General features: G+C 46.5%; 4 protein-coding genes across 4 annotated transcripts; 2 read left to right on the forward strand and 2 right to left on the reverse strand.

Moving 5' to 3' along the window:
• Positions 1–2: 2 nt before the first annotated feature.
• F4813DRAFT_344248 (acetyl-CoA synthetase-like protein) lies at positions 3–4603 on the reverse strand. The gene has a single exon (XM_049241640.1). The coding sequence runs from the start codon at positions 4261–4263 to the stop codon at positions 409–411; it is 3855 nt and encodes a 1284-aa protein (XP_049104317.1). The 5' UTR covers positions 4264–4603; the 3' UTR covers positions 3–408.
• Positions 4604–11061: 6458 nt separating this feature from the next.
• F4813DRAFT_344255 (TATA-box-binding protein) lies at positions 11062–12744 on the forward strand. Its single transcript, XM_049241641.1, has 4 exons — positions 11062–11366; positions 11424–11511; positions 11565–11979; positions 12029–12744. Exons 1-4 carry the CDS (start codon positions 11116–11118, stop codon positions 12043–12045), a joined length of 771 nt encoding a protein of 256 aa, XP_049104318.1. The 5' UTR covers positions 11062–11115; the 3' UTR covers positions 12046–12744.
• Positions 12662–14702, reverse strand: F4813DRAFT_344258 (FAD dependent oxidoreductase). The gene is made up of 2 exons (XM_049241642.1): positions 13883–14702; positions 12662–13733 (listed from the first exon to the last, which is right to left on the reverse strand). Exons 1-2 carry the CDS (start codon positions 14448–14450, stop codon positions 12820–12822), a joined length of 1482 nt encoding a protein of 493 aa, XP_049104319.1. The 5' UTR covers positions 14451–14702; the 3' UTR covers positions 12662–12819.
• A 250-nt stretch (positions 14703–14952) lies between these two features.
• Positions 14953–18156, forward strand: F4813DRAFT_344260 (uncharacterized protein). The gene has a single exon (XM_049241643.1). It carries the CDS (start codon positions 15105–15107, stop codon positions 17604–17606), a length of 2502 nt encoding a protein of 833 aa, XP_049104320.1. The 5' UTR covers positions 14953–15104; the 3' UTR covers positions 17607–18156.
• Positions 18157–18621: the final 465 nt, after the last annotated feature.

Below are 18621 nucleotides of genomic sequence, written 5' to 3' on the forward strand. Positions count from 1 at the left end.
AGCTTTTAAGTAAACGCATTTCGTTATTAGATTCTCATCTTCCTATCTTCGTGTACATCATAATACAACAATATATCTTATTTCTACCGTCATCACACTCATGTCATCACACGCTTCAACTTCTCACCAAGACTTTTCTTTAACCGCCCTTTTAGGCTCTCGAGCTCCTTGTACATCATACACCCAGTTAGGAACCCAATCATCATAACCGTCATGCAGCCGCTAATATGCAAAAATATTACACCAGAGCCATCAGTTAGGTTCCATAAGAGATAAGAAGTAACAAGAAATCCCCAAAGAAAGCTCTTGACAGTCCAGATCGTGGTACAAGTTTTCCCCTACTATATTCCCATTTTAGCATGATTTTTTCCTCGGTCATGCTACACGCGGTCATTGATATCCGTGCTCTTAGATAGGCTCATCCCTGGGCTCGATCAGGACTTCGTTGACAGCAACGTGTGCAGGCTGACGCAGGGCATAAATAATAGCACTAGCAACCTCCTCAGGGCGGAGGACCTTGGCGCCGGTCGGTTCGCCGTACTTCTTAATAGCCTCGGCATCAGTAGACATATTAAGGAGGTCGGTAGCCGTGTTACCGGGCTGCACGGAGGTGACGCGCAGGCCAGACCCAGCAGTCTCGAGTCGTAGGCTCTGCAGCGTGGCCTCCACGAAGAATTTGCTCGCCGAGTACACGCCTAGTCCTGGGAACACCTTGCGCCCAGCATCCGACGAGATGGCGACGATGTGGCCCCCACCGCGAGACAGCATCGATGGGACCGTAGATGAGAGGCAGTGCAAAAGGCCCTTACAGTTGACGTCGACGGTGCGTTCCCATTCCTCCGTGTGCACGTTTGCCATCATCGTATAGTACATGACACCGGCGCAAGAGACAAGGATATCGACGGGACCAAGCTTTTCCGTTGCGGTCTGTATAAGCGACTCGACTTGTTTCCGGTCTGTGACATCTGTCTTCTGTACCAACACTTTGCTTCCAGAGTTAGAGAGCTTGCTCTTAAGATCCTCGAGAGCCTCGGTACGTCGAGCGGCGATGGCCACATGAGCGCCTTCTCTGGCTAAAGCAGTAGCAACGGCGGCACCAATGCCTGACGATGCTCCCGTAACAACTGCGACTCGCCCATCTAGCGGGCCTCGCTTTGAGAGTTTCGCGGCGCCATTGGTTTCGGTCCGTCGTGGAGCACGTGGCAACCAACCCCGAGCGCAGAAGTGCCGAGTATAAGTCTCGAATAATTTGTTATCAATCTTAGGACGCTGGAGGCCAGTCTTGGCGAGAGCAGGTTCTGTTGCCGGATCTTTGAGGACGGTGACCCATTTCAAGAAATCAACCGTAGGCATGCCACGGCGGAGAATGTCAACTGTAAAAATGTTGTCTCCCTTGCTAGATCCTCTCTTCTCCTCCCACATGCCAACCCATTCGTCCCATCCAAGCGGTTCCGTGGGGTATCCAAGTTCGCTAAGAATTCTAAAGACCTGCTTGGTTGGTACTGGAGATGGGTCACCTAGATGGAATATGCGCTGGTCCGTGTCCACGAGATCAGCCAGGGACGTGATCGCCTTACTAACAAAATCGACAGGAGTCATTTCAGCATACCAACCTTCGATGTCCGGGGCGTATCCTAGCTGAAGCGACTCTACGATCAGGGCGTTAAGGAGATCGTATGTATTTGATGACCCAGAGACACTATGGCCACTGATAGTTCCCGGGCGGTATATCCTCGCTGGTAAACCCCGTTTCGCCGCCTCGAGGACGAGCTGTTCTGCCACCCACTTCGTCTGGCCATATCCGTCGATTAATTTCTCGGGCACCTCGTCTACGTCCAGCATGGCGTCTTCAGACCAGCCTTCCACGGATGGCGGTAACACGCCATTAGTGGAGATATGGTGAACAGTCGCACCTCCTCGGCACGCGAGTCGTAGAATTTCTCTCGTACCAAAAACATTAGCTCCCTGCATAGCAGCATAAGGATACACAAGGTTAACCGTAGCAGCCGAGTGAATGATAACCTGTACGCGAGAAGCCAAATCTTCAAAGCCTTCGGGTGAAAGGCCGAAGCGCTTCCGAGCCAAGTTGGACGGGATAACCTCTATGCGGTCTAGGAGTGAGTCGTTCCAGAGTCCCAAATCGAGGAGGTTCTTACGAATTCGCGCTACACCGGCGGAGTAGTTGTCTTTTGAAAGATCCGCGAAACGAACGAGACATACCACCTGTGCCGAAGTCGTTTCTAAAATGGTGCTAAGCAGGAATGCTCCCAAGAATCCAGTTGTACCGGTGAGCAAGATCGTATCTGCGTCACAAATTCGCTGCATCTTAGCCCCTGAAGGCTTGATCTCAGGCGGGAGAACGGAGTCTGCGCGCAGAACGGCAGGCAGATCAGCTTGCACGGATGCAGTGTACCCATCACGCGCATCACAGACAACTTCCAAGTGTCCCTTTAGTGTCGGGTTACCAGCAAGGCGGCTCAGGGCCACGGGGAAGCCATAGGTGCCAGTAAATCTTGTAACAAGATCGACGAGCGCTAACGAATGGCCGCCCAGGTCGAAAAAGTCATGCTCCTGCTGCATTATGGATTTATAAGGGATATTAAGAGATGCAGCCCACATCTTCGCAATGTCCTCGATGGTGATTTTCTGGTTGCGATGCTGAGGTGCCAGCGACGACGCGGGGCTTCGCGACTTAGTTGGCGAGGGAAGGCGCTTGAGATCGACTTTGCCAGACACTTCGTGAGTTGGCAAGCTATCCAGTTCAACCCAAAGGGCCGGAATCATATAATGTGCGAGGTGGTCCGATAGAGCGCGCCGTGCAACCGGACTGAACCCAGCCTCGTCAATTTTGACGACTGTTCGATCTCCAGGCTCTTCGTCGTCTGGGACAATATAAGCAAGAAGCTGGCGATCTAAGCCGTCCCCATGAGCTACCACGGCACAGTTGCGGACTGCGAGATGCCTTATTATTGCATTCTCAACAGCCGGGGGCTGTACGCTATAACCCCTGATCTTAATCATCGCTCCCACACGACCAGTAATCTCAAGAAGCCCTGAAGGAAGTAACCGTGCCGTATCTCCTGTCCTGTACATTCGTGCGCCAGGTGTCTGGTCAAAGGGGTCGTCGGTGAAAGCTTTCGCTGTCGCTTCTGGTAGATTCAGATACCCCCGTGCCAGGAGTTTTCCTCCAACGAACAACTCGCCGCTAACACCCGTCTCAACCATTTTGCCGTCTTCATCAAGAATGTATGTATGCTCTGGGTCCAGGGGAGGGCCAACTGGGACGACGCGAGCTTCGTCATTAACCATATCCCTTATATCTCCACAAGCAATTTCATGGGTCTCGCTAGCACTATAACAATTCAATAGGCGTGCTTTCGGTAGCGCTTTGAGACCACGCCGCGCAAGGTCAGTAGTCACAACTTCGCCGTTGAGCCATACTGTACGCAGATCTGGAAGACGGGCTCCAAGCTGTGAGTGCCGAGCAAGGACTGTTGCAAGCAGAGTAGGTGTCATGAGAGTTTCCGTGATAGTCTTCGAGCGAAGTAATTCAACCAGAGCAACAGGGTCATAGCTAGTCTCATCAGGAACTGTTACTACAGTTGCTCCGCGCAGCAACGGACGCAGTATCTCCCAGACGAAGAATACATTGCAGGCCACACGATCACCCGGTTTGAGGTCGTTTACTTCAAATCTTAAGTCATACGATAAAACAGCTGCCCTGTGTGGGTTCGCAATCCCTTTGGGTTTTCCTGTAGTACCAGATGAGTAGGACACGAATGCGAGTTTCTCCAAATCATCTTCTGCGGGCAATGGGGGTAGCGTCTTCGACGTTCCATTCGACGGAACATCTCCATCTTCATATGAACTTTTATCGTCAAGAATTATGAGGGGAGTCTTGTAGTTGATCTTGCCAAAATGCGCCATGTGTGTTATTATCACGGTAGGCCTTGCATCTTCGATAACAGCGGCCAGGAGACTCGGAGGGTATGCGAGCTCAAGGACTAGGAATGCTCCGCCCGCACGGAGCGCAGCAAGACAGGAAACGACATAATCTGCACTCCGTCCAAGTAAGACGCCGACAAGAGAATCTCTACCAACCCCGTCGTGACGAAGACGGGTAGCGAGTGCATCGACCTTGCGGTCGAGCTCGGCGTAAGTCAACGTCGTAGGTCCATCTTCCAGGGCAACGGCATCAGGGGTAGCCTTGACCTGCTGAAGGAATAGCGCAGATAGGTCTTTGCTAGTATCGATGACAGCCATCTTCCCGCACTTATCTAACCAAGTCGAACCCTAACACCCTGAAATGGAATAAGGGATGAGGAGTCCGGCCGTGCAAAGTATACAGCACACCCTCAGAGCAGAAGCACGTGACCACTTGATTTTTGGTCAAGACGGCCGGATCAAGTATTAGTAAAAGACAAATCAAAAAGGGGGATGTATCTCAGGAGATGTGGAATGGAACTTTGTAACGCTTATCGCAGCTAGTTACCTTGAACCGGCGCCGTAAGCGGAGCTTTGCAGGGCTATCCGTGTATCGTCAGAAGTTTAATGGAAGCCGAAAGAAAGCAATAAGGTACATAGAACTTTAGCTACCTACATCATCTAGTTAGTGTATGCATAAGTACCATAGCGGAAATGGAGGGTTTTAAAGAACGGTTCTTTATTAAAAAAACGTTCCTTTAATTCTCGGCTTTTTATTGGCTAAAATTTAAGAATAATAAGGCTTAGTTTTTAAAATTTTACTACCGCCGTTCGATACATATAAAATCGTTTTATTTTAAAGAACCGTTTTTTTAAATAAAAGTTATAAAGTTTAAAATTAATTAAATTTTCGAAATAATTCGATAAAATTAATTATTTTATTTTATTAACTTAACCGTTAAAATTTTAAACCTTATTATAAAGTTAATGTAAAAGTTTTAAGTTTAAAAATTACATCTTTTAACTTTTTTAATTTTTTAACCTTTTTAATATTTTTTTAAACTTATTTTTCGAAGGAACGTTTTTTATTAAAAAACAAAGCAACTGTTAAAGTGTTAAATAAAAGTTGGTATTTTTTACAAAATATAACATATCACTTTAACGTTTAAATCTTCGTAAAAAGCTTTAAATAATTAATAATAACATTATATTTTAAAAGAATTGTAAAGATTTATTAATCGGATAAAATATAAAGATAAATACGTAAGATAAAGCCATAAGCTATAAATATGGGAAAGTAACGAATATGTTTATATTAAATGCATAACTAAATGATGATGATCGTGGTTATTTGATCAGAAGAATACGACGAATATTAAACCTTTATATGGCTTGTAACCTAAGATTACATAATGATACCCTTGCTCTTGGCGATGTGGCACCACACCAGTTCAGTGTAATATTTTCATAAGGAACGGTTCTTAAATATAAGACAATTCTACGTACCCACCCCACCCCGCTATAGTATGTAGGTATGTAGTGTATAAGTATAACTAGCGGTGACGGGGATTTGCTAGCTTTTCTTAGGTACGGTACAGTACACGTTTACAAAAACTACAGAGAGAGATGGCCAGCAAACCGATGGGGGATGATGCAAAATGTAATAAATTCACACCGACATGTCCTATTCTCGACTATTCTGGCCAGTCCCAGATTGCCAACTCTCCATCTGCTCTCCATCTGCTCTCCATCTGCTCTCCATCTGCTCTCCATCTGCTCTCCATCATCGCTTATCATAAGCGCCTACGTACGAATAACAAGCGTCTCGGTTAGGAGACATCTCCTCCAATACGTAATAAACAGTAATAGATCGGCTTGGGGGGTATTCCCAATTCGCCTCAAACCTGCTAGCCTTCAATAATAGGGTGTGTGGCAGACGTGGGCGGCTCGTCGGCGAGTATAAAAAGCCACAGGCAGGGATGGGCAGGGGCAGTTTTCCAAGCGAACGGTGAATGGACACGATTATACCAATAGATAGTGAAGTCTAGACGGTCCAGTGATAAAAATCTAGAAGCCCCAGAGTCGTCTGGATGGAAACCCCCACTTAATCACATCATCACTTTGTTTTTTTCAACGGTACATACAAAGACTTGTAGGTTCTCATCCACCCCCACCTCCGTTTGCAGACCCGCCGTATACCGACGACGATCGGGATTGGGCGTCGGTGACCTCGACCGATCGGACTTGTCTTCGCTAAACCGATCTAATACAGTATATCTGCCATCCATAACGAACACGTGCATTCATTGTTACTAATCTTAGAAACAGATTAACAACTTGTAAAACTACACGGCATGCAGGATCTAGAATTCGTTAATACAATTGTAAAAACAGGGGAAGGAAAATATTGACAACTGAGTACGATCTGCCTTAACCCTGCTTTCTTCCTTTACACAACTTCCAAAAAAATAAAAATAAAAATAAAAACTGCTTATACCCGCATATAAGATTTATTAGGGGAATACGACTTCAGTAAGGGACCTTGTGCACGAATCGTGGATCGGGCGCGGAGGATGTGCCACGACACACAAGACTCACGGCTACACTGTAACTAGAAGGCATCGCATATCCCTACGAAAGATATAATATCGTTTAATATTATTCAGTCTTATCTGTACTAGCTCTTAGGGTGTGTCACTAGCTACAATCTTGCTCAAGACTTAGCATTGAGGTTGTTATAGTTGTCGGGGCTTGAAGCAATAACCGGGGCTACGAAGGTGCCCCACGAATAATTAAAAGGCCATCATGTTAAGTGAATAAGAATGATGATATGATAGTATTGTACGGACTTTTAGGTGTTATAGCAATAATGTCAACTATATGCAAGATGGATAGTTTTTCATCATTTAGTTTTACTGACTGGTGAAAATTACTGTTGCGGTAGCTTCACCAACTGTAATAAGAGATGAAATGGAACATATCTTAACAGCCTGATGCGTGTGCTCACACGAAGTTCTTATGTATAAGCTTTGCAAGTTCCATTTTCATCAAGTAATTGCCTAGTAATATTATTACGATATCGTTTTTAAAAATCTACTATTATGTTAACCATATACTTGTCTTAATCACAGACATGCTTCAACTTTAACCTTTATAATATAACCAACAGCTGTTGCTTAACGGGAAGGCATGTATACTTTTAGAAAATAACATTTGCTTTAAGCAAGTTAATATGACCAACTCATGTCATCGACTCTTAACTAAGATGTTTTAGCTGATGCTACCTAGCTTTTTACCATATAATATACAACTCATCTAGCTTTTGTATCCTTGGAGAATAGACCTACAATATTAGGTATTGTCATAATGATCATCTTGATTAGGTGACTGGCTAAAAACAATTCATACATCAAAAGCATACTATATTACACTTAACTTTGAAAGTGTGGTAGTGTTTTTACTTCTGGTACTTGTAAGACCTACTAATCTTGACTTTAAGACTTAATACTCGCAACATTATAACTCTAAAGGGCTACTACTAGCTAAAATAAGTACCTATATTCACGTATGTAGGTAAGTATGAGAACTTTTCTATAAGAGAGACCGTACGTATCATTGACAATTCAACTAAAGCTTTTGAGGAGTTGTATCCTGACTGGTTATGCGGAGGGGATAAATTAATATTATTATTGTATATCGATAAGAAACAAGAAATCAAGGGACAATCTAGGAACACAGTGCATACATACTGGTTACCAGAGGCTACTTGCATGTTCAAGCCGCAAATTTGTGCAGCTTGCATTGTCAGACCGTTATGGTTACATCAGGTGATTTAAGAGTACCGAGCGCTTGCATACACATACCATACCAACCGAGCGAGCCAAGCCTCCTAGTCTTACAGGGATGTTGCGTTCTTACCAGCGCGAAAATTAGCGCTCAGGCAGCAGCGGCGGACGATTCCAATCACAACTTACCAATACGAACCTGGAGTCCGATAGAACAGGATTTAGAGATATTATCTAAGACCACTCCATATAATTCAAATTCATACATACATACATACATATGGATATTAAGAAAAAGAAAAGTTTAGTTTGTAGTTACCTAGGTAGTTATATGCACTGGACAAGTACACCGACCGCTGCATTGAACTCTAAGAAAAAGGGTTATCAATGAGTCATAGGGTTGCCAAGAAGGTATGCATAACAAGGAATTTTTCTTTGGCTTGTCTGGTTGGTACGCTACGTACAGCTGAATGAGGCTGGTAGCCGAGGGAGGATTTCCTTGAAAAATTTTCAATCTTTTTCAATTCTTCCTTTAGGTAGAAAATAATGCGTGTGGTCACTGGCAGGGATTTGCCTGAAGGCTACTTTAGTACTGTGCACTATGTAGAACAAGGTCCTGCCTTGTGTACCGATAGAATACGAAACCACAAGTGGAATGGATACTAAAACAAGGGGCGAGCACAAGAGTGAGATCAAGTATCGTGTCGCTCCATTCCCAACCAAAACGGTAGCGCACATCCCCAAAGGATAAGTGCGAAGATAACAATCTCTAGCTTTTCGAGCAGGTTATTCTAGCGAACTCAGCTTTGAAGAACGCAAAGTTGGTCCATGAGCAAGATTTTTGGTCGATTCAATACGGGTTTCCATTCCTAAAAGGGAAAGGCGGCAAGAAAAAAAAAAACAAAAGGAAAAATGACGAAAAAAAGTGTTGGTCAAGGGTGGCGTTCTCCGATTGCGATTGCGGCTGGTACCTCCGAAACCACCGAAATGAGACCTGCAATTGATCCACGGAAAAGGGATCATCACAGCCAAACAAAAAAAAGAGGGATAAAATAAAATTTGTAGGATGCTCGAGTGCGACAGCAGCACAACCTAACAATTTGCCGTCTCGTTTACTCGCGGAGCAGGAAAGAAAGAGCTTGTTAATCTACGTAATCCTCTCCTGAACCATTGTTTGGGGTTTTCCCATTCACGATGAAATGTGAACAGATATGCATTCTTGTGGAGGCTGAGCGAAACCTGAGATACTGGCCAAGCATCAATCAAAACACAAAAAGCATGATAATAGGGGTAAAAGAGGAGGCGTTGTGTGTGCGTTTCAGGGAGAAAGAAGAGGGCTAGGGGTGGCAGGTAAACCAGGCTCGCAGGGTGTGGTATGGTTGGGGTCTAAAACTCCGTCCTGCTCACACCCACCACACCCCGTCAAGATTTTAGGAGCCTGGACTGGTGGCTATCCAATAGCCCCGAGCCCAGTGCGAGCTGCTAGCCGTAATACGGACTGACGATGCTTCTGCGTAGGTTGTGGATGTAATCGACCGAGTCATGGGTTTCTGCAGCCACGAAAGCAGGACGGGAGTTTTGTCGATAATAATAATAATCTTGCCCTAGATATTAGTAAGTATTAGAATAGAGGAGAGAAAGGTGCAAATGAGCGGAAGGAAACTTCGTTAGATTGTGTAGAATGTAGAATAAGAAGTGGTGTTTGATACAGACGCGAATGTGCACGGGATGGAAGGTTGCGTGGATGAAATAGTGCGATGACGAGGAACATGAGAAGGACTTGGTAAGAACTTAGAGTGACGAGCAAGGAAAGAAAAAGATTAAGGAAGATAAAATAAGGGACGAGGGAGGAGACATGATTGGACGCATTGATGCTAGCGTGGCCGCTAAGGAAGGGAAGCAGGGAGCAGTGGATAGTAGGTTTCCGCCACACTGGGGCGTACCTACCTAAAAAGTCAGTGCGCACTTGCACGAGAGTGCTTGCTTCCAAAAATTATAAATTGGCCGGCTTCCCCTCAACTTCAATGTTTCGAAAATTCTTGCGCGCGGAATCCCCGACCCGAAGGTCCCCTCTTCATAATTACCCTCAGCCACAACAGAAAGTGCATTAGCCACAACACGGACCTTTTGTCAGCAATTGCCTGTCAATTGAGTCTGACCCTCGTAATATTTTCATTTTATTCACTCTCTCATAACCGCGTCACCATTGTTGGGACCCCACCTTCCTTCTAACAGTGATTGAGAGAGTACGTACCTCGCAATATTTTATCCTACATTTTGCCCCGCGTCTCGCGTTCTCCTCAACTCACTTCATCACTTCAACGTCACACCGCAGACTATTGTTAGCTACATCATCTGCTTTGGGGCCAAAACGAAGTTGTCATCGTGTATCGTGCTTGTTCGCTAAATTAAGCAAACAGGCGACACCAGTAAAATCAAAGTGACCATCCTCTAGGTTGGTCCTTTGTGTACCAGTTGCTCGCCTATTTCGGGATTCGAGCATCTGCATCAGGAAGAGTAAATCGTCTCACCTGATCTCGAGCATATTTCACACGCACGGATCACGGTGCTGTGTAGCCAAGAAGAAGATAGATCAACAATAGAAGACGAGTTTTGAAGAAAAACACAAGGCTGAGGATTTGCCTTCCCTCGATACCGTCGTTGCGAGAGACCGAGTTTCCACCGCCGTCGTTGTCGTCGAATCCTATCTTAGATCCCTCGACCTCGACCTCGACAGTCACTCGTATATCTTGCGCTTCGAATCAGTGGAAGCAAAGCTCACGAACTTCTCCGATTTGATCGAGAAGTGACTTTTGACATCTGATATCTACATCTCGTGTGTGTGCCTTCAGGTCAACCGATCGAAAGATCTAACGACCGTATCGTCGTACTAGCCTCTACTGTGCTGGGGAGACATTTGCTTGTTTATCTCCACGCTAATTGGTAAGGCTGCCTATTTCTTATTATTTATTTGTCCCAGTACGAAGTCAGTTTCTTCGATACCGCGGAAACCAAATATACCTGTAGAAATCGGCCCTGACCGGGTATCTTGACTGCCTCATTTTCCCACTTCCCACTTTCCAATGTCAATTACCCAATACCTAGCAAACCCCCACTTCCACCTGCCTCACTGTCGCTCCGTTGCCCCTCACCACCTGATTCATCGACACCTGAATCACCAGTTCCGACGATACCAATTGTTTTATATTTAAACCCACCATCAATCTTGCACTTCATAATTGTTTCTTTTTCTGTCATTATCCCCGCTACATCTTCCGCTGTTCGCGCGCCTTTTTGATACCGATGCGCACTGATTCTTTGGAAACTATTTTCTAACCATTTGGATCTCGTAGGTCTGTTCTTCGGATCCGCTCAACCTTAAAAAGCCTGAGCGTTCATTTGCAAGATGGAAACCATTCATACCCATCCATCTACTGCCGCACAGGCCAAGGCATTTACCGCGCCTGGTTCTCTATCCTTCCCTGGGGGTGCTGGTGATCTCACCCCGCCTTCGTTCGATGCTGAGAAGGCGAACGGCCAGAGACCCGTAAACGGCGCTCCTCAGCAGGCTGCAAACGGTACCGGGGTGACTCCCGCCACACCCGCTGCTACACCTGCGGCTGTTCAAGGAGGAAGTGGATTGACTCCTACCTTGCAGTATGTATAACCTATGTCGCATTTTTATAGACATTAAACTCACCGCGCATGATAAAGGAACATCGTCGCTACGGTCAACCTTGAGTGCCGGTTGGATTTGAAGACGATTGCCCTCCATGCTCGCAACGCTGAATACAACCCTAAGGTACTGTGAACCTAGTCCTTTGTTCTTCAGAGAGCTCTGCTGACATATACAAGCGTTTCGCTGCTGTTATCATGCGTATTCGTGAGCCAAAGACAACGGCATTGATCTTTGCCTCTGGCAAGATGGTTGTTACTGGCGCAAAATCGGAAGATGACTCGAAGCTTGCTTCGCGTAAATATGCTCGTATTATCCAGAAGCTCGGTTTCAATGCCAAGTTCAGCGATTTTAAGATCCAGAATATTGTTGGCAGCTGCGATATCAAGTTTCCCATTAGACTTGAGGGTCTTGCTTCGCGCCATCACAACTTCAGTTCTTACGAACCTGAATTGTTCCCTGGTCTAATCTACCGCATGATTAAGCCTAAGATCGTCCTCCTGATCTTTGTGAGTGGTAAGATCGTTTTGACCGGCGCGAAAGTCCGAGAAGAGATCTACCAGGCGTTCGAAATGATTTATCCCGTCCTGCAAGGTAAGTTTTACCAAGGCTGTGCTTATGTTCTGTTACTAATATAGTTTAGATTTCCGCAAGGTCTAGAGTCTTTTAAAACATTGACTTCATGGTTGACACGTGTTCTTCGAGCCGTCTTCGTCACTAGACTCTTCCCTTCGGTTCCTATTCGGGATTTGTAAATTAACCGACTCTTTATGATTTTATGAATCTTCGTCTTACGAGTCACGACGTCGTCCTGGGTAGACCAAGCCCACAGACTTTCGTCAATTGTATCATTGTCGTTTTCCCACATAGCATTGCATCGGCGTTTAACATAGGAAGGACCTATTACACTGGAAGGAATAAGGATGATTTCACATCACAAGGAAAAAAAAAGAAAAACCTCTTCAGATCCGGATTAACGGCTTAGATTGCACCGTGATACTTTCCGGCGGCATTCGCGCAGGTCGATGGTGCCGTATTAATTCGTGCGAGGGGCGTAGGGCTGTACAATTGGTCGTATGGGGTCGGTGGAGGTTGTGATACCTCGAATTGCCCGTCAGTATCGGTGGTTGCGTTACGAGGGTGATAATGATGAGGTGGATGCGATCCATCTTGGCGGATACACTCCGCAGAGCTTGCGAGTAGGGGTGATATTGGTTGTATGCGTCATGATCCGTCTGGACATATTAGTAACATCTCGCGTATTCCTCACGATCCGTTACAGAACATCGTTTGGACTTCAGAGATGGATTATCGTTACTTGAGGTTCTTCCTTAAGCAAATCATACATCTATTCACCCATCGATTTATAATTGGCATTCCCGCGTTTTGACTCGTGATCTTTGTGATTTGTCTAGTTAGATTGGATTTGTAGGTTTATGTTCTCATTGCGTCTTCTAGTATTAGTCCCGGTTGTCCACCCCGACTCCCGTCCTCTGTTACTATAATCTCGGTAGTATTTGAGGATCTCCATTTCCATTTTCTCCGAAGTTCTTCAGGGCATTTTCCTGTAATCGTGTCTACTACTTTATCACCAATAACTGGTAGGAATTTGAATGCGTGCCCACTTCCTCCTGTAGCAACAAACAAACCTTGCCAATATGGATGGTAATCTATTATCCAATCTCCTGTCGCGGTATCTGTATACCAGCACAGTCGAGTTCGGGAAAAAGGTCGATCTTGTAATTCTGGCCAAGGTATTATTTTCTGTAAACCATCCCGTAGTACTTTCTCGGCATCCGCTGGAATCGAGAGACTAGCATCGTCGAGATGCGTATACGGCTGTGAGATTAGCTCCGGCGTTGTCGAGCCGGGAACTCCTAGGGGTGGTTTTGATACCGGTTTGGGATTTATATATCCATATGCATGCCTTGCAATCTTGAGCACACGATTACGCGGAGGTATCACGAAGAGACCTGTCGATACGTTTAGCATCACTGGAACCTTTTCTAACCTCTTCTGCTCTTCTTCAGTGATGTCCATATAGCCTAGAGTCTGGCCGGTGGCCACGGCCTGTGTCGAGAGATCTACTAGCGTAGGTGTCCAAGCGCCTGCGGCGACGACTACGAGATCGGCTGATAGCGTGCTGCCATCCTTAAGTCGCGCCCCGGTAACCCTCCTTAACGATTCGTTTGTCTCGAGGCTTTCGGCGGTCCCGTTAACAAAGGTTACACGACCCGTGGCAGTGACACGCTCGTAGTACCACTTCATGCTTGCTTCGGCGTCTGCCCACCCACTCGCCGTATTTAGATATCCCCAGTAAGCGAACTCGCCTCCCGTGCCAGACACCACTGTATTGGTCAGTTAATATTTATTCTCATTTTGGTAAGGAGTCTAGAGGGTTTATATATCAGAATAAAGACTCTTGGATTGGTCCGATAAAGAAATGTTGGCTCTGGTCGTAAGTGAGAGGATGAAATAGACTTTCGACGTTACGTACCGCCGATAGACCACTGGTTCTTCAAAACGCGAATTGAGCTTAAAGGTCGTCTTTCCTTATGTGCAAGCGCCATTGAATTCACCCAGCTCCTCCTAGCATAGGCAAGACCGGTTGACGACCCGTTATCACGCACCAACGGCTCGGAGTCGGCTCCTAGTATGAACCCGGACTCGGTGTACCGCCCCTCGCCACCGAGAGAGGCCGGATCGGTCTGCCGCCAATGGACTTGTGCCTCTGATGCTAAGGCCGCGTAGGCCGGATCCGCATAATCGGCCCGGATGATCCTCGACGAGTCGATAGAGGAAGCGTCACGGGATGGGAACACACCAGGCTCCGGGGATCGGTCTAGGACAGTTATAGAGGTAGACGCGAACTCTGGGCGCTTGGTCAACGCGAGGGCGGTGCTAAGTCCGAATACTCCGGCGCCTATGATCAGGATGCTAGTAGGGGGGTCATGCTTGGGGTCCATATCTGGATCGAGAGTGATGTCTTGGAGGACTGGGGTTGGACAGGATAGAACCTCAGTCATAGACAAACCTTCTGGCGACAGTTGCGTTGTTAGTGGCATAATAATTATTTCCTAAGAAATAGATATGAGAGTTACGAAGATAGTTATTAACAATGATAGTTAATATTCGAAGAAGATATGGACTATGAATTAGTTAGTTATATATATTTGGACTCCTTATACTCCCCGCACTGGCGCCGATGCGGGAACCACGTCGAGATGCTCCACACTTGAATACATATGTAGCGCCTTTAATTTGACTAGGTTAGATAGATACATGTACTGTATGTAGATGTAAGAATCAGGTGTAAGATAACTTGGTTGACCATACCTACGATTGGATCGTGGAGATGGCCCACCTTATGCTATGTATCTAGGTACCGGAGCACCTGCTAAACCTTGCAGATGCTTTATTAATCCGTACATTAGGTACATATGCAAGTATTATGTAAGTGCCTACCTACCTATGTAAGGTTAAGGTTATGTATGTGTAACCAAGGGAGACATACATACATGTACATTGTATGTAGGCATGTGAGAGGGTACAGAATACTTCTGTACCCATCCCCATTATCTTCAATTCTCATCAACCTTCAATGTTTCTCTAAATCTCCAGCGCAAACCACCATTCATCTACTAACCAGCCAATGCAAAAGCAAACTATTCACAAAATGCGACATCCTACGTAATACTACTCTAACCGATTTACCGATAATGTCTTCTAAGAAACTTACCGACTTTCCTGACGTCGAGGCGAAACTCCAGAAGCCGTCGAAGCAATCCGCGTTCGAGAAGCAGAAAGCTGATGCCGAGGCCAAACGTAAGAGAGAAGCTGCTGAGACCGCTGCAGTATACGAGAGTTTTGTTAAGAGTTTCGATCACGACGATGACGAGGATGACAATACAGGCCCTACTTCCCGTCCACCACTTGCGTTTGGTGCTCGACCTCAAGGAGGTCCTCCCGGTCGCGAAGGTGGTAGGCCAGTACCGCCAAAGAGATATTTTGGCGGTGGGCCAGGCTTGAAGAGTGGCCCTGGATCTTTGGGCCCCCCTCCGACGTCCTTTGGTAGCAAGAGGAGGCTCGACAACTATCAACAGGGATTCAATAGGAGAGCTGCGGATGATACACGGGGTCGGCTTGGATTCCACAACGATGACGATAGCGACGGTGGCCATGTTCCACGACCTAAGGTTATTTCCAAAGTTTTTAACGCGAGCGATGACGAAGGCGACACGAGATCGAGGGATTTGGCCGAGCAAAAGGCTATAGCGAAGCCCACGCTCCGCCTAGCGAATCTTCCACCGGGGACATCTCTTGCAGTGATAAAAGCTCTTATGCCGCCGAGCTTAACTGTAGAGCATGTGAAGATCCTACCCCCCACTGTAGGAAGCACAGAGAGAAAATCAATAGCCGCTATTGTTACGCTGTCTAAGGAAACCCCCGCTACAGATATCGACGCGACGGTCAGTTCTCTACAGAATCGATATCTCGGTTACGGTTTCTATCTGTCGCTACACAGGCATCTATCGTCTGCTGTGGTATCCGCCATGGCTCCGTCGAGTCTCACATCTTCGTCTACCTCTCATGCCTTCGGCGCAAAGCCGGTCCCGCAAGCTAATGATAGTAATTCTCATCATCCGGGTGGGTTTCACCGCGGGTTTGCCCCCCCAACGTCTTATAGTTCAGGAGGAGGACCAATCAGTCGAACTATCTTCCACGTCCCAGTGCAAGCGCCGAAAGATATCAAACAACTCCAACTAATTCATAAAGTCGTTGAATCTGTGTTAGATCATGGCCCAGAGTTTGAGGCCCTTTTGATGTCGCGGCCCGATGTACAAAAAGAAGAGAAATGGGCCTGGCTCTGGGATGCACGCAGTGAAGGTGGAGTCTGGTATCGGTGGCGACTCTGGGAGGTGATCACAGGCGGCCAAGCCAAGGTCGGCCGACAGGGGAAATACATACCGCTATTCGAAGGTAGCCATGCTTGGAGGGTACCTGAAAAGGATCTTCCCTACGAATACGCTACTGCTATCGACGAGTTCGTATCAGACTCGGAGTACAACTCTTCTGACGAAGAAGACTATGAGGACGAAGGGCACAAACCGGTGGATGGTGGCGATAACGAAAATACTTACTTGAACCCACTCGACAAAACAAGATTGACGCATTTGCTAGCTCGTCTCCCGACGACATTGTCAAAGATTCGAAAGGGCGACATTGCCAGGGTGACAACTTTTGCCATTACCCATGCAAGCAGAGGCGCAGACGAGATTGTAAACATGATCGTGGCCAACATCACCAAGCCATTTGCGTTAACTTTGGCAAACCCAGAGCGTGGTAAACCTAGTAAAAATGGAGAAGACCACGGAGAGTCGCTCAACTCGACACCCTTTCCCGACGACGCAAATGCAAAGCTAAACGAAACCCAGGATACAAGTGCTGCCAGTCTTATTGGGTTGTATGTCGTGAGCGATATTCTCTCGTCATCCGCTACGAGCGGGGTTCGGCATGCCTGGAGGTACCGCCAGCTCTTCGAGGTATCTTTTAAAAATAACAACGTCTTTGAGATTTTGGGCCTTACAGCAGAACGCCTCAATTGGGGTCGTCTGAGAGCAGATAAATGGAAACGAAGTGTGAAGCTAGTATTAGGTTTGTGGGAAGGATGGTGCGCGTTTCCGCACGAGAGCCAACAGTTCTTCAATGAGACATTTGAAAATCCCCCGAGTGCGAAGAAGGAGGAGCAGGTTGATGAGACCGCTAGGAAAGGCAAATGGAAAACTGTGGAAGCCGGTAGTTTGGCTACGACACAAATCGAAGGGAAAGGATTCGTGCCTCTACTTGCAACTGGGGAAGTGCGATATGATAACGAGGCCGCTAAGATGGATATTGACGACGTGGATGGTGAAGCGATGGATGAGCATATGTCAATGGACGAGGCGGACCTGGATACCGACATCGATGGCGTTCCAATGGATGATAGTGAAGATGGAGAACCCATGGACGAAAGCGAAACGAAAGATGCGGAACGAGATAACTCGGTTGGCAAAACGGCGGACAAGGGCAGTCAAAGCGGCGAAGGAAAAGATGCTGAAGATACTGAAAAGGCCGGCTCAAGTAGCTTGTCCAAGGAGCAATCTGCTAGGGCCCAGTCCAGGAGGCGTATGAGAGCCGTCGATATGTTTGCAGACTCTGATAACTCTGACAATGGAAAATGATCTGGCAGCGCAAGGCACGGAGTCAATCCCATTCATACACCATTGACAACGAACCAGGGCTATCAACAAAATCAAACCTTACCTGTGCAAACATAGGTCCCGCGTTAGGAGAGTCGGACCTAGACCGTGCTTTATATTTGAATGCGGTTGTCTTTATCAAATATAGAGTGACTGATAAGCAGGGTCTGTTGATGGCTTTATCTCGTACTTGAAGCTCACTAAAAATACCAATGGCTATGTGCCGTGATGATGACGCTTGTGCAGTCGGGATACCAACATATCCAGGCCGCCAGAAATTCTTAGCAGACCTCTACGATTCACTAGCTACACGCAGAGTGGTTTAAGCAGTCAGAGGGGCACGCCTTCTTGTGTAATAGATGTTTCGTATTTACAAGACTTGAAGGCGTGGTGTATGGGCGTCATTGGCCAGCCAGATGGTGAACCAGGTATTAGGGGCAACTTCGTGAGACAGTACGTGTATATTTGGTTCTGCATTGATACATGTGTTGACCTAAAGTGATTGATATCATCTCTCTAAGAGTGACCCGGGGGGGGGGGGGGGGGGTTAAGAGTAGATCCTACCGGCGAACCGGGACGAGACGTTGTGCGAGGGAAGCAATAAACTCGACAGATTTTAGTTTGCTAGCAAAGGTATAACTCGAGCATGATATCTACCTTGATACTTGGGAAATAGCGATGTCGCCAATGGCTAGCCAGTAAGGTAGCTATGATGATTTTCTCAAATAGGTCTAGGGTAATTATAAATCCTGGAGGTGGAAGCACTCGAGATGCCATATAGATGGGCCAATTGGAATTATCCCGGAGCTCAATAAAATTAGGGTTTGGTTATCCATCCCGGCGGTATCGAATCTCGAATCTCGAATCTGATCGAGGTTAGATGTCACTTGGCGTCGCGGGACTATCATTTGATATCCGAGTTTTCATATTACATAGATCTACAGAATTAGAGGCGCATGTTGTACATGTGTCGTTCTATTCCTTCCCGAATACATTA

The sequence above is a fragment of the Daldinia decipiens genome (assembly GCF_022478715.1).
Source record: "Daldinia decipiens strain CBS 113046 unplaced genomic scaffold F4813scaffold_2, whole genome shotgun sequence".
NCBI classification, from domain to species: domain Eukaryota; kingdom Fungi; phylum Ascomycota; class Sordariomycetes; order Xylariales; family Hypoxylaceae; genus Daldinia; species Daldinia decipiens.

Bases quoted from the DNA above. Each gene is read 5' to 3' on its own strand.
- F4813DRAFT_344248 (XM_049241640.1), bottom strand. From the start codon at position 4,263: ATGGCTGTCATCGATACTAGCAAAGACCTATCTGCGCTATTCCTTCAG.
- F4813DRAFT_344255 (XM_049241641.1), top strand. From the start codon at position 11,116: ATGGAAACCATTCATACCCATCCATCTACTGCCGCACAGGCCAAGGCA. The intron at 11,367-11,423 runs GTATGTATAACC...CGCATGATAAAG, and splicing joins GGATTGACTCCTACCTTGCA to GAACATCGTCGCTACGGTCA. The intron at 11,512-11,564 runs GTACTGTGAACC...GACATATACAAG, and splicing joins ACGCTGAATACAACCCTAAG to CGTTTCGCTGCTGTTATCAT.
- F4813DRAFT_344258 (XM_049241642.1), bottom strand. From the start codon at position 14,450: ATGCCACTAACAACGCAACTGTCGCCAGAAGGTTTGTCTATGACTGAG. The intron at 13,734-13,882 runs GTACGTAACGTC...TGACCAATACAG, and splicing joins GAACCAGTGGTCTATCGGCG to TGGTGTCTGGCACGGGAGGC.
- F4813DRAFT_344260 (XM_049241643.1), top strand. From the start codon at position 15,105: ATGTCTTCTAAGAAACTTACCGACTTTCCTGACGTCGAGGCGAAACTC.